At 42.2% G+C, this 15,606-nt stretch overlaps 1 protein-coding gene across 1 annotated transcript; it reads left to right on the top strand.

Moving 5' to 3' along the window:
• The first annotated feature begins 10,963 nt into the window (after positions 1-10,963).
• LOC132044982 (uncharacterized) lies at positions 10,964-11,619 on the top strand. Its single transcript, XM_059435516.1, has 2 exons — positions 10,964-11,143; positions 11,326-11,619. Exons 1-2 carry the CDS (start codon positions 10,964-10,966, stop codon positions 11,617-11,619), a joined length of 474 nt encoding a protein of 157 aa, XP_059291499.1.
• The last annotated feature ends 3,987 nt before the right edge of the window (positions 11,620-15,606 follow it).

The raw sequence follows: 15,606 nt of genomic DNA, 5'->3' as shown, positions 1-15,606 counted from the left end.
GTTAATAACAGAATAACATCTCGCATCTCCTGGCCAAGTGTATCATATGGACGAACTGGGGGTGCTGTAGCTGCATCCCTCTGGACCCCTCTGGAACGGAAGGGTTATGAGAAGATCGAGATGGGGCCTCACTTTGGGACTCACCCTAGCCCACATCTATTGGTGCCATCCAATTGGTACCCTCATATGTCGCAGCCTTGCCTCTCTAGCTAGCTGAAGCTCTCCTCGTCACAGGCATCGCTGAAATCACAGTATGTTATTAGAAAAGGAATCCTGATGATACAGCTCTAACACACGATCTAAGATAAGAAAGAAAGACAATCTTCCTAAATGCCCTGCAGCCTCCTGTTTATAAGTGTGGTGCACAACACACCATAAACAAGACTATGCTAGACATGGATTGTAGACAACTCTAGGACAGAACTATTCTGATACCAAGTTTGTCACGACCCAAATCGAAAAGCCATGACGGGCACCGGAGCCCTACCTATCGTGCTCCACTAATCAGGCTTTCATATCATAATCTTAAACAAGGCTGGACCTCGAGGCTCATCAGATTGAAATATGATAGACCATAAGAGAAATATGCTGAAAAGGAGAGAGCCCAAAGAACATACGTATATAACTATGCTGGACAAAATTGTACAAGCCAACAAGGCCATTATAGATAAGTATACAACAAAAATATAGGCCGAGGGGGCCATACAACGTCTAACTGTGCCATAACTTTCTACAAGCCTATAATAGAGTGCATGACATAACTAGGTTGGGATAGGGCCCCGCCATACTCGTGTGTACACAAAAATATAACGTACCAAAACGCAATAAAAACTCCGAGACAAGGGGAGTGCTCCAATATCAGCTGAACAACAACCTATGGAGGTGGATCGTCAACCTGTCTACCTGAACCTGCGGGCAGGAAACGCAGCGTCCCCCAGGCGAAAAGGGCGTCAGTACGAGCAAAGTACTGAGTATGTAAGGCATGAAAGTAACATAAAGAAGACATGAAAGTATGTAGGATAAAAGAAATGCAACCTGTACATCTGAACTGCCTCTGAAGGCCAATGACATGCATAAGTACTGTATATATGCGTGTATAACACATGATCATACATATATATGGGTATATAATGCCTGTCAAGCCTCTTTGGGCATCCTATCGTATCATATCAGCCTCTGTGGGCATAATCATCATCATATGACCAGCTGATCAGGTGCTAGTGCGTATATAACGCCGTTACCTTTCCCATGCCCCATATAGATATAATATAAGTATACGCGTATATAATGCTTGTGAGGTCATAGCATGTATATATATATACACATATATATAATGCAATGCATGAATATGATAAGAGTGCATCCTGAATCTGTCGGAGTGATGTAAGGTCGTTACACCTCCGATCATCATTATGAAGTAGCATTTTCACCATCATATGACTCTATGAAGCATACTGAATCTGAAGGACTTACTATGAACAATATCATTGGAACATGAATCAACATAGGACATTTCTAGTTGCTAGGAATGGAATCATTATGGGTAGCGTTACGTTTTCGTTTAGTTCATAAGGATCATGCCAAAAGAAAGAAAGTTAGCCTTAACATACCTCAAGTCGTCCACACAACCCCACAATGAAGCTGTCGAACTAGTACTCCAATCCTATAACAAAGGAAGGCATTTTCAAGCTTAGATGGTTCTAGTGTATCACGTATATCAAACGATAAATTGATTCTAAAATGAAAGTGGCAGCATTTCCCCTATTTCTTAATCATCACAACACATCCAACAACCAACAATCAACACAACAACCTCATATGATCCTCTTTAAACTCATATCATCGATATTTAGAGATGTACAATAAAACAGTCTGACATACGCTTCACATACGACACCTATACACCTCCTTCTTACAATACACCAAGGATAACAACCCCAGCACAATCTCAACATCAACTACTATCCATACAATAAGATTTTATCTCATAAGCATATTAACAATCATGGCTTAAAATAGATTACAACTCAAACTAAACTCAAGTTCATATTTGAACCTTTTCTCCACTTCTTTCTCTCCAAACCTAGCATAACCATCACATAAACTCATAAACATGGGAATAAGATGGAATCTTACCTTAAGAACTCAAGAGCACTTCAATTCCAAGATTACTTCACCTTGAAGTATCCTTCAAAGCTTCTACAAGAAGGAGAAACAAGTTTCAACAATACTTTGAAAACCTTTAGCACTTGATTCTCACTTTTAATCCTTGATTTCACTTGAGGGTTGATTACATTTGTTGGAGAGGGTTCTAGAAGCGTTTGAGGTTAGGGGAATGAAGAAAAATTAGATAAAATGAGGGGGTACGAAATATATATAAAGAAAGTGTTGACACCGACTTAAATCTACGGTCCACATTTACGGACCGTAAAAATTATACGGTCCGTAAAATTGGACCATAAAATCCAATAAGTGGCTCACCCCCACTGTTATCAATTTACGGTGGGGGTCAACCAAATATACGGTCCGTAAAAGTTATACGGTCCGTATACCCAACCGTAAAACTCAACTTTTTTCGAAACATATTCTCGTCGATTCGTTTAACCTCTAATCCTCTCAACACATACTAAGCATGGACTTAGACCCTTGTATACTTGAGATGAACATGTCTAATCTTATTAAACCTCAAAGATAATTCTGTATCCCAAATCTATTACAACCAACTCACGAAGAAACTTAACGTATAAAAGTATGGGGTGTAACACGGATGGTAAAGAATAGTGATATCATAATCCTTATGTAGCTCCATCCATCTACGCTGTCTAGAATTTAGATCCCTCTGATTGAACCCATGCTGTAGATTGCGGTGATCAGTGATTAGCTCACAATGGACCCCATATAGATAATGCCTCCAAATCTTCAAAGTGAAGACTACCGCTGGCAACTCCAAATCATGCGTAGGGTAGTTCTTCTCATGAATCTTCAACTGCCTAGAAGCATAGTTAGTGACTTTGCCTCTTGCATCAACACGACACCCAAACCAACATGATGCGAAGTCCTTACCCTTCACGGGTAATGCCAAAATCGGGGCTGTAGTCAACAAGACCTTGATCTTTTGGAATCTCTCTTTAGAAGCATCAGACCACTAGAAAGGAACCTCCTTTTGAGTCAATCGAGTCAGGTGCGAAGTAATAGAAGTAACCCTTTCACGAATCGACGGTAGTAACTAGCCAAACCTACGAAGCTACGAATCTCGACCACTGAAGTGGGCCTCGCCCAATCCCTAACAGCCTCAATCTTCTTGGGATCAACCATAATCTCGTCCTTTTGACACCACGTGGCCCTAGAATGCCACTGAATCCAGCCAGAACTCACACTTCAAAAACTTGACATAAAGCTCTTTCTCTTTCAATAACCCAAGGAGAATCCTCAAATCATGCTCATGCTCCTCCCTACTCTTCGAATACACCAAGATATCATCGATGAAGACTATGATGAAGTAATCCAAGTATGGCTTGAAAAGTCCATTCATCAAATCCATGAAAGATACCGGGGCATTTTTAAGCCCAAATGACATAACAAGGAACTCGTAATGATCATAATGAGTTCTAAAATCCATGTCGGAATATCCTCGGCTCGGATCTTCAGCTGGTGATAGCCTGACCTCAAATCAATCTTCGAAAACACAGAAGCACCCTGAAGCTGGTCAAACAAGTCATTAATGCAGGGAATAGGATACTTATTTTGAATGGTGACCTTGTTCAACTGACGGTAATCAATACACATCCGCATTGTCCTATCTTTCTTCTTCACAAATAGGACGGGAGCGCCCCAAGGAGAGACGCTCAGTCTAATGAAACCCTTACTCAGAAGATCCTGCAATTGCTCCTTTAACTCTCTCAACTCGGCAGGTTCCATCCTATATAGCGGAATGGAAATAGGGTAAGTTCCCGGCTCTAGATCGATGCAGAAATTAATGTCGTGATCGAGTGGCATACTCGGCAAATCTGAAGGGAATACCTCTGTAAACTCGCACACGACGGGCACGAACTCAAGCGAGGAGATTCAATACTAGTATCACGAATATAGGCCAAGTATGCCATGCACCCCTTATCAACTAACTTTTTCACGCGGAGATAGCAAATAATCTTCTTCGGAGCGAGACTAAGAGTACCCCTCCACTCAAGTCTAGGAATACCTAGCATAGCTAGAGTGACTGTCTTGGCGTGACAGTCCAAGATCGCTTGGTAAGGGGATAACTAACTCATGCCCAAAATAATGTCGAAATCTACTATATCCAATATCACCAAGTCTACCCACGTGTCATAACCCATTAAAGTAACTAAAAAAGACCGATAGACTCGATCAACCACTACTGATTCTCTAACCGGAGTACACACATAAATAGGAATATCAAGACAGTCACAAGTCAAATCCCAACCAATAGAATGATAAGCAGACACATAAGAGAAAGTAGACCCTGGATCAAATAAGACTGACGCTGCCCGATGACAAACAGAAATGGTACCTATGATCACAGCGTCAGATGCCCCAGCCTCTAGCCTATCGAGAAAAGCGTAACAATGAGCACCACCACGGCCGCTCTGGCCGGACTGAGCTTCTCCCCTGGAAGCCTGAGAACTACCTCTACCAGACTGATAACTACCCCTAGAGGAATGCGAACCACTACGGCCTTACTGATCCCCGCCTCTACCTAAAGAACCACCCCGGCTACTAGAAGATGGCGCGGTCCATGGGGTCTAGAATCTAGAACCCTGCTAGGTCCACTTCTATCTTGATCGGGTGCACTCTATCGCCATGTGTTCAGGATCAACACAAACAAATCAAGCTGTAGTTTTCGGAGGTTGAGGAACCAGAGGGACCACCTCGGTTGGCTGGTCGAGAAAATGAGTCTCCAGAAGCCTGCCCTGACCCATAACCACTTTGTCTAGATAGGCCACCTAAAGATGCCTCATGTCCGACCGAATGAGCGGCCGAGCGTGCCTTCGAGCACCGCCTCTACCTGAAGAACCACCCCGGCTACCAGAAGATGGCACAGTCCTTGGGGTCTGGAATCTAGAACCCTGCTAGGTCCACCCCTATCTTGATTGGGTACACTCTATCGCGATGTGTTCAGGATCAACATAAACAAATCAAGCTCTAGTTGTCGAAGGCTAAGGAACCGGAGGGACCACTTCGGTCAGCTGGTCGAGAAATTGAGCCTCCAGAAGCCTGCAATGACCCATAACCACTTTGTCTAGATAGGCCACCTAAAGATTCCTTAAGCACTGACTGAATGGAGCAGCTGGAGTGTGACTGATAGGTCCTGGATGACTTGCTTCCACTTCTAAAACTGGACCCATTGTATCCACCATACTGACGAGGCCTCTTCTCACTAACCCTGCCAAGAGATCGAGCCCTAGCGGACTCAACACTCGCAGCATGATCCACTACCGTCTGGAAAGAAGACTCCAAGGATACAAGCTGAAGATAAGCAATATGAAGTGGAAGCACCAGTCCACTCACAAACTTTCTATCCCTCTCTGACTCTGTCAGAATTAACTACATCGCATAGCGTGCCAAGAACCGAATTCGAGCCTCATACTCAGCCACCGACATACCCCTCTGATGTAAGTGGATGAACTCATCCCTCCACTGGTCTTTCAAAGTAGGGGGCGCGTACTTCTCTGAGAAGGCCTGGTGAAATTGTGCCCAAGAGAGTAGAAGTGAACTAACGGGCCTGCAATCAATGAAAGACCTCTACCAAGTCTTCACATCCCCGCGAAGCTGGAAAGACACATAATACATACCATGCGACTCCACAATGCCAGTCTTGTACAGTCTCTCATGCATACCCATAATGAACTCATACACGTCCTCACTAGGTGTACCAAAGAATCTGGGGAGCTCCATCTTCAAGAATGTGCCAACAAGCTCCCGATCCCCAAGTGTCAAAACCTGGCTTGCTACGACCCTAGAAGCAACTGCAGGGGCTGGAATACCATCAATGCGTAGGGCCATGGCAGCAACTGGCTGGATCCCCAATGTCTATCCCTTCTCCGAAGTCTGAGCTTTTGCTCTGGTCTGTGATCCCTCTGGAGTAGTGGCACTACCCACGGTATGCTGCCATCGAGATGTAGAAGGATACGAGTCACAGTGTCCTAAAATACTGGATCGGACATAACCTCAGGGTGAGTCTGGGCTGGGCCTATCCCTCCCCTAATTTCATGCTCTCGTGTGAGCTGGCTGTCACACCCCAATCCTGATAGGGCATGATGGGCACCCGACTCTCATCAGAGTCGAGCGAACCCTCAGACATTTGCTCTATCAAAATCTGTCATTTCAAAAACTTTTAAGAACATAAAACTTTTCCAAATAGAAATCATCTAAAATACATACTCTTTTAAAGTCCACAAATGACTCAACTGACATCACTTTGTCGACATCTCGACAAACATACCACAGGACACTGTCTGTAGAAGTCTCTAAGAAGTAAACTGAACATTATGAGTCAAGACAGGGCCCTAACATACCTATCATCATAAATATCTATACATGACTCAGCATAGCTCCAGAATAAGGTGGAACTTGCCAATCCCAGCTGACGTCCAAGCATCCTAGCTATACACTTAACCTGCATGGTCATTATGAGTTTTGGTTTATGTCTTTTGGGCTGACCAATGCCTTAGTAGCCTTTATAGACTTGATGAATGGTGTTTTCAGACCGTATTTGGATTCTCTTGTGCTCATCTTCATTGATAATATTCTGATTTACTCTCATAGTAGAGAGGAGCACGAGTAATATTTGAGGATCGTACTTGGGATTCTGACGGAGAAGCAACTCTATGCTAAGTTTTTGAAGTGTGAGTTCTAGCTTAGTTCTGCGGTGTTTTTGGGACATGTCATATGCAAGCATAGTGTTATGGTGGATCCTAAGAAGATTGAGGCAGTTCGTGATTAGGTTAGACCTCCTTTAGTCACCAAGATTCCGAGTTTCATTAACCTCGCTAGTTATTACTGGCGTTTTTGTGGAGGGTTTCTTATCTATTTCATCTTCTTTGACCCAGTTGACCCAAAAGAATGTGGCTTTCTAATGGTCAGATAAGTTTGAGGCGATCTTTTAAATGCTCAAGACTTTGTTGACTACGACCCTGATTTTGACCTTACTCATGGAAAAAAACTACGACCCCAATTTTGACCTTACTCATGGAGGGAGAGGTTTTCACCATATATTGTGATGATTCATGAATCAGACTTAGGTGTGTTTTAATGCAGAAAGGGAAGGTTATAGCCCATGCTTTAAGACAGTTGAAGGTGCATGAAAAGAATTGTCCCACTAATGACTTAGAGTTGGCGACGGTGGTCTTTGCCTTGAAGATTTGGAGGCATTACCTCTATGGTGTGCATTCTTAGGTGTTTACCGATCACTAGAGTCTTCAACATATTTTCAATCAGAAGGATCTCAATTTGAGGCAACAGAGATGGTTGGAGTTTCTCTGGGACTATGATGTGACTATTTTTTATCATCCAGGAAAGGCCAATGTAGTGGCAGATGCCTTAAGCAGGAAGTCGGTGAGTACGAGTAGCCTACCTGGGTTAAAGGTTAAAGAGCGTCCTTTGGCTATAGATGTTCAGTCCTTGGAGAATAGTATCTGAGAGTTAATATTTCAGAACCTGGAAAGGTTCTAGTTTGTGTAGAGGCACGGTCTTCCTTATTGGAGCATATTCAGGCTCAACAGTTTGATGATGCGAAGTTGCATAAGATTCAAGACAAGGTGTTGCAAAGAAAGGCCAAGGAGGCATTTTAGATGATGGGGGTTTTTTAAGGATCAAGGGTCGCGTATGTGTTCCCCAAGTGGGGCATTTGACTATATTGATCATGGAGGAGGCTCATAGTTCAAGGTACTCTATTCATCCGGGGGCTACAAAGATGTGTCGGAATTTGAAACAACATTACTAGTGGTGTAGTATGAAGAGGGACATTATGTGGTTCGTGTCTCTGTTACACCCTGTACATTCATGTTAGAATTTGTCTTAAGTGAATCAATATAAGTGAGAGTTTAAGGACCTTCACAAATATAATGATGGGTTAAAACACGTGTTAAGGAAGTATCATGAGGGTTAGAGCTTAATCGAATCAAAGATGTTATAATCTGTGCTTTCGGAGTTAAACTAGGAGTACTTAATATTCTAAGGAGTTCTTGTTTTAAGGTACCTGAATCATATAATATTCGTATGTTAAGTTTTGAAGTCAAGCAAGTTGTAAAAGTTATCGCAAGTTACGTTCATAATTTTGCTGAAATTTGGGTCTAATGTCACTAAGTTTTTCTCCCAATATACTTGGGGTTACGGAAGTGGTTCACCCATCAAATTGAAGGTTAACGAGTCTAGTTTCTAATTCAATTAAGCCATTCATCGATGCGACGTCGGAGTAGAGAGATATTCGCGTTTTCGCGAGACTGTGTAGGTAGCCCCTTTTGGGACCCACTATTGCGGTGGCCGACTTTTGGCTTCTTTTAAAAGCGTTTTGGGGCTCCTCCTTAGTCATTTTTCGACCAAAATCCACCCTAATGCTCTCATAAGCTCTCTCAACAGTTCCAAAGGAGCTCAAGGTGAAATCCACGTGTTTACACCCAACTTTGACACCAAAGATTAACTCAAATAAAGAATAACACCTCTATAGTGTTGTGGTGTGGTGGAGGGCCATTGAAAGATGAGTTGGGTTGATATTTCTAGTTGTATCTACTTCCCAAGTTAAATTTAATATCTTTTTGGTTGTGCTCAAGGTTAATTTCATGTTGGTTAAGTTGTTTGGATGAAAAACTACACGCTAGTACTTGAAACGATATGAGATGTTGTTGTCTTGTTGTTGGACTGTTTTGAGGCTAAATTTGTGACTTCTTATGGATGGAAATTATGGAGAATAACTTGGTTATGTTTTTATTTTTGTTATTATGCTTGTCTAAGTGTTGGTATTGATGATGGTATTATAAGCTAGCAGAAGAATTAGCTATGTAGCACCTAAAAATTGTCCTCGTTGTTGTTAACTCTTGTTGGGCTGTTAATGTGTTGTAGAAGATGGATATAAGGCTATAAAATTAGAAGAATATGTCTGTTAGCATAATGGTTATGTTGTATGTTGCAGTTAAGACGAAGAAGGGGTATAAGGGCTTGAATGGGTTCCAATCCTAGCTTGTCGCTCATCGTGTTGAATAATAGTCTTGTTAATGATATTGTATGCTGGTTATTGATATGTATAGCCGAACTATTTTGTTATTGATATTCTTCTGGCTATTGTTGATGTTGTTTGGAATTTGAGGAAAGTGAAAGTTATAGGGGAAATATTGTCTGATTTTCTATAAGTGACCTACTAGCTTAGAAGCATATTTGTAAGTCCTTCTATGGCATTGACCACAAGTTTTACTGTCTTAATATAGATTGAAGTTTTCAGGAAGATATATGCTGAATCATTAAGTAAACGACAAAGGTATGTTAAGGCACTTTCTTGCATTCTTTTGGCATAATTCCAACGAATGAAATGTAAACGAACGAATGACACTTATAAACGACTCTATTATTAGTAACTGTAGAAAGCTTATGTTTGTTGTCTTTCATGATGTATTTCTAATGCATGGCATTGATCTTTAACTCTTATTGAAACGTATGTTGATGATGTTAGTTCCATAATGATATTCGGAGGTGTAACGACCTTACGTCACTCCGATAAGTTCATGATGTCTCTTTATGGCTCTTGTACATACATATATACATATATTATGATATAGTGAGTCTGTGTGTGGCTCCAATGGCGTTATATACGCATATATATGGTACGATGTCGCTATAGACGCACCCCTGATCAGATGGATATTATAATGATGAAGATGATGCCCACAGAGGCTTGATGGCGCTATATGCGCGTATATATATTGTATGATGATGGTGCTATATACGCGTATATACTGTATTCATGCATATCATGGCCCTCAGTGGCAATACAGAGCCAAGGTTGATTTTCTTATTCCTTTATTACATTGATGTCTTTCCTTATGTTGTTAACTAACTTCACACTCGGTACTTTATTTGCACTAACGTCCCTTTGCCTGGGGATGCTGTGTTTCATGCCCACAGGTCCTGATAGATAGGTTGACGGTCCTCCCAGTAGGCTACCAGCTCAGTGGAACATTTTGTTACATTCCACTTGCTCTAGAGTTGCTTTTTGGGTTAGTATGCTTATGTACATGTGTTTATGGGTATGACGAGGCCCTATCCCGACCTTATGACTTTCATGTAGATGTTTTGCATGGCCTTTTCGGCCTATGTTTGATGTACGAATGGTCATGTCAGCCTTGTAGGTCGTATATCTCATATATAAGCTCGTATACCATTTTGAGGTTGTCTTTTGTCGAGTACTCCTTATGTTTTATTCAGCCTTCCAACCCATTTACACATGATAGTATAGTTATGGAGATATGCTATATTGATGCTCGGTAAGTTAGGTCCGGGTGCCAGTCGTGCCCCTCCGGTCTGGGGTGTGACAACCTCGGTGTTTGAATTGCCAGCAAGTGCAATACGAGCACCAAAAGTCTACTGGATTACTAAGAGGATGCCCATTCTCAAGTGGTAGTGGGAATAGATTGCTATGGACTTTGTGGTAGGATTATCACGGACCCTGGGGAAGTTTGATGTCATTTGGGTCATTGTGGACCGTTTCACTAAGTCTCCTCACTTCATACCGGTTCAAACTACTTACAATTCAGAGAAGTTGGCAAAAATCTACATTAGGGAGAAAGTTCGTTTGCATGTTGTATCCATTTCCATCATTTCAGATTGAGGGACACAGTTTACATCTCATTTTTGGCGGTCTATGCAAAAGGAGTTGGGTACCCGGCTTGAGCTCAGTACATCATTTCACCCTCGGACCGATGGTCGGTCTAAGCAGACTATTTAGGCCCTTGAAGATATGTTGCGGGCCTGCGTGATTGACTTTGGGGGTCATTGGGATCAGTTCTTACCCTTGGCGGAGTTTGCTTACAACAATAGTTACCATTCGAGCATTGAGATGGCACCGTTTGAGGCATTGCATGGTAGGAGGCTTCATTCTCCGATTGGTTGTTTGATGCATTTGAGGTTTGTCCTTGTGGTACAAATTTTCTACGATATTCCTTGGACAAGGTCAAGTTGATTTAAGAGAGGCTTCTCATGGCTCAGAGTAGGCAGAAGAGTTATGCGGATCGGAAGGTTCGCGATTTGGAGTTCATGGTTGGTGATCTGGTTCTATTGAAGGTTTCATCTATGAAGGGTGTGATGAGGTTTGAGAAATAGGGCAAGTTTAGTCCGAGGTACATTGGCCCTGTTGAGATTGTTCAGCGCATTGGTGAGGTAGCCTATGAGTTGGATTTTTCACCCGGTATATTAGGTGTTCATCTTGTATTTCACGTTTCGATTCTTAAGAAGCACTATTTAGATAGTTCTCATGTGATTCAGTGGGATTCTATGTTGCTTGATCAGAATTTGACCTTTGAGGAAGAGCTGGTTGCTATTCTAGATACACATTCGAAAGTTGAGGTCCCAAGAGATAGCTTCGGTAAGGGTTTAGAGGAAGCATCGTTCGGTTGATGAGGCTACTTAGAAGATGGATTCGGATATGCGTAGTAGATATCTCCAGCTTTTTGTTGATTCAGGTACTTCCTTTCTCTTTTACGTTCGAGGACGAACGTGTGTTTAAGTGGTGGATACCTGTTAGGTCGTTTTGACGATTTTACTTATTTCTGCCCAAATGACCCTTCCCTTAGCTTTATTTTGACATATTAGACTCTTGGGGATGGGTGGCGCAATTATCGAGGCGATCATATTAGTATCAGAGTGAAAACCTAAGTTTTGTGTTATTAAGTTTTGATTTTGGGAAAGCTTTGACCAATAGTTAACTTTTGGGCAAACGTGACCAAATCAAATTCTGATAGTTCTGTTAGGTATGGAACATGAATTTTTACTTGGTAAAGTAGTTGGTTTGGATCCCAAGGAGTTCGGGTGTGAACTGGATCATTGGTCGGGATTATGAGAATTTATGTTTGGAGTTGACCTCGGTGAACACCGAGCCAAGATGACCTCTTTTGGAAATTTCGAGTAAGCGAGTGAGTTCGTTATGTGTTTTAGAATAGGTTTGCATTTTTGGTTTGTGTTCGGGAGGTTCCAGATGAGTTTCGGGTGTTGGATCGAAGTTTGAACTTGATTTGGTTTTTCTAGTTCTGGTGTCTCGCTTTTGCGAGCTTGAGTCGCGCCTGCGCAAAGTGGGCTGCAGGTGCGAGTTTGGCTGAGAGGGGCAGATCTCGCTTCTGTGTGAAATGGGCCACAGGAGTGGGGCCGCCCCTGCGTGAAAAGGTCTGCATCTGCTGACCTAGGCCAGTTACGTGGACCTCGCATCTGCGAGGTTTTGGGCCCCGAAAGCTGGCCCACAAAAAGAGGATACGGCCGCTTCGGCTGAAATCACTGGACTGTTAGGTATTTATTTCCCCATTTTCGAGATTAGAATATTCATTCACATATTTGGAGCTTGAGACCTCGGTTTGAGGAGATTTTTGAGGGATTTTGCAAGATTCTTCTAGTGGGTAAGTTTCTAACCCTCCTTTTACCTTTATATCATCGATTATTAATGAATTCCATGTTAGAAATCATGATTTAGGAAGGGAAAATTGGGGGTTTTTAGCTCTAGGTTGAAATTGGGGTTTTCTTGATAGTTGGAAGTCAATCCATGATTAGTTTTGCATGATTTTTGGATCTAGATTAATTAGACTATGGGTAAAATGAATTTAAGTTAAATTTATACCTTTCGGTTCGGGTTTGGTTGTTTTTGGTTTCTGAGCCAAAGTATATCAATATGGGTAGTATTAGATTCGGTGACCTCGTAGAGCACTATTTTGACCATGTGAACTTGATTTCACAACAAAATTACCGCTTTGACCTTCGGGGTTTGGGATGGGGTTTTATGTTGACTTTCGGACCTGAATCCTTTTATAGCAACGTGGGTATCCTTAGACTCATGTATTAATGTAAAATTTTTATTTGATAGACTTTGCTCGTTCAGAGACGCTCTGGAAGGGGAATGCTCAGGTTTAAGTGTTCGTGGCTCCCGCTCGGCTTTCGAGGTAGGTTACAGTTTGCTTTTTTAGACTCATATTGGAGTGTGTACTTAGCCTATAAATTCTGAAAGGGTATTAGACATGATGGGGGTCCCACCTTAGTGACTATGATGAGCACTTGGGTGGGTGCATGTGTGTAATGTTTGGGTAGTTAGAGGAAAAGAAGTGTATTATGACGGGTATTGTATGTTGAGCCTTCGGGCATTGGTTGTGGTGATAAATTCACTTAGGGTGGTACGGTTGTTGCTAATGTGGGCTATGATAGCCATGTTGGATTTATACTTGCTATGATTTTTTGACTTTACCTCATAGCTCCTCATCTCGTATGAACTATGGAAAGAGAATTATTTCGGACATATGACTTGATGTATGAAATTGCTTGGTGTTGAATACCCACTCTTCAACTTCACAATATTAATGGCATAAGTTACTACGTATGTTGCACTCATTCTATCCTTATTATGTGCTCTTTAAATGAATTATGGGAAAATGGAAAATACAAGATGGTAAAGGACCGGGATAAAGGTAAGGTAATTGTTCTCACAGTTCGGTAGTAAAGTTGGGTAGTATAGTGAGTTTCTCACAGTTCGGCGATAAAGTCAAGCGGTACAGTGAGGGGTCACAGTCCGAAGAAAAAGGACCTCAAGCGGTACAGTGACAGGTATATAGACCTCGGGAGTCCCTTATGGGTCATGACTATATGGCATGGCCTATAGCATGTGTGTACCGGAATAGTTCTTTGGCTAATGCATTGCAGTTGATTCTCATAGCTCATCTATTTCATCATTCCTCCTATGTGATACATGCTTATCTGATTTTTTGTTGATTCGCATGAGACATGCTTAAATGGTCACAGTTATGGTATTTTAGTTTTATTTGCTCACTTGGAGTTTATTTCAGTCTTTATATGTTTTATACGTAATTCCATCATTGTTGGCCTATGATACCTTCGAATTACTAGTGGTTTATGCTCACTTACACTTGCTGCACTTTTTCTAGTGTAGATACAGACCCCTGCTTCAGTTCGAGACCTTGTGATGATCCCGGGGCATAGAATTCGAGATATTCAGGTTGAGCTACATGGTTGACTTATGGCCCCTGGATTCCTCTTGCTTATTTACTTTCAATTTGACTCTTCAGATAGTTTATTTCGCCCTACGGGACTTGTATCGGATTTTCTAGTGCTATTGTACGATTTAGACCCGATTTTGGGATGTATTAGACCCATTTACTTTCCACACTTCTTCTTTTATATATGTCAGACTGATGAATTATGTTCATGTGTATTTACTATTCCTGTTTTATCCTTCAAATGACTTAAGTCTTGGGGATGGTTCGCCTACCGGGGTTGCCCCAGAAACAACTAGCTGCAAGGTCGCCAATCGAAGCGAAAGGATTAACCCCTTCACAAACTACCTCACTCTCTCTACCTCAGTGGCGAGTAACAACACAATATAACGAGCCAAAGCTAGACTCATACTCCCCCACAGATAATCCTCTCTGCTCCAAGTCAGATAACTCGTCCTTCATCCTGTCTCTCAAACTTTAGGGAACGTACTTCTATGAAAATACCTGATAAAATCGAGTCCATGTCAAAGGAGATGACCCAGCTGATCAATAATCAATGTAAGACATCCACCATTGTTTGGCGTCCCCAATCAATTAAAAAGAAATATAGTCAACCCCATGAGACTCCACTATACCCAGCTTGTGAAGTCTCTCATGACAACTAACAATGAACTCATACGCATCCTCCTCGGAGTACTATAGAACCAGGGAGGACTCATCTTGGTGAACTGCTCAAATATCTTCTGCTCATCACGGGTCATGACTAGCCCAGGGATTAGTCGAGGAGCAAAATCAGGTGCTGGAATCTCATCAATGCGGGGAGCCACAATAGTAGCAGGCTGTGCTTTTAGAATACGAAATTGACCAGTAGTCTGACCTCCAACTCTGGTCTGTGACCCATCCTGTGTAGCCTGAAATGTGCCGACCTAGGTCAATCCCTCAAGTAGACTCAGATGCTTACCATAGCATCCTATAGAATTGGTGTAGTAATGATCTCAGGTGGTGCCTGCGCTGGCCTCAACTCCTTCTCCTCAATAGGCTCGTCCTAGTGCTCAATCTCCGGCTCGGAAGACACTGATCTAGCATGGGTTTGACCCTTCATTAGTGCCCGACCTCTAGCCGGTGGTGCTCCATGGGGTCTACCCCTACCACGACCTCTACCCCGGCCCCTGCTATGTGCCACAGCTCTGGCAGCAGGTGCTGGCGCCTCATCCTTAGCCATATTCGTGGATGTCCTCACTATCTGTGAAAGAATAGAATATGAAGTCAGATATTAGTTTGAGAAAGTCAACCCGAAAGGAATGAAAGAATAGATGTTTCCTAAATGTCCTATAGCCTCTCGAGGATGGGTATGAACGTCTACGTACCAATGCGCAAGACTCTACTTGAAATTGCTTTT

Source organism: Lycium ferocissimum, unplaced genomic scaffold, assembly GCF_029784015.1.
Source record: "Lycium ferocissimum isolate CSIRO_LF1 unplaced genomic scaffold, AGI_CSIRO_Lferr_CH_V1 ctg5721, whole genome shotgun sequence".
Taxonomy (NCBI): domain Eukaryota; kingdom Viridiplantae; phylum Streptophyta; class Magnoliopsida; order Solanales; family Solanaceae; genus Lycium; species Lycium ferocissimum.
Note: the sequence above shows the minus strand (reverse complement) of the source record. Positions and strands in the feature narration are given on the sequence as shown.

Bases quoted from the DNA above. Each gene is read 5' to 3' on its own strand.
- LOC132044982 (XM_059435516.1), top strand. From the start codon at position 10,964: ATGTTGCGGGCCTGCGTGATTGACTTTGGGGGTCATTGGGATCAGTTC. The intron at 11,144-11,325 runs GTACAAATTTTC...TTTGAGAAATAG, and splicing joins ATTTGAGGTTTGTCCTTGTG to GGCAAGTTTAGTCCGAGGTA.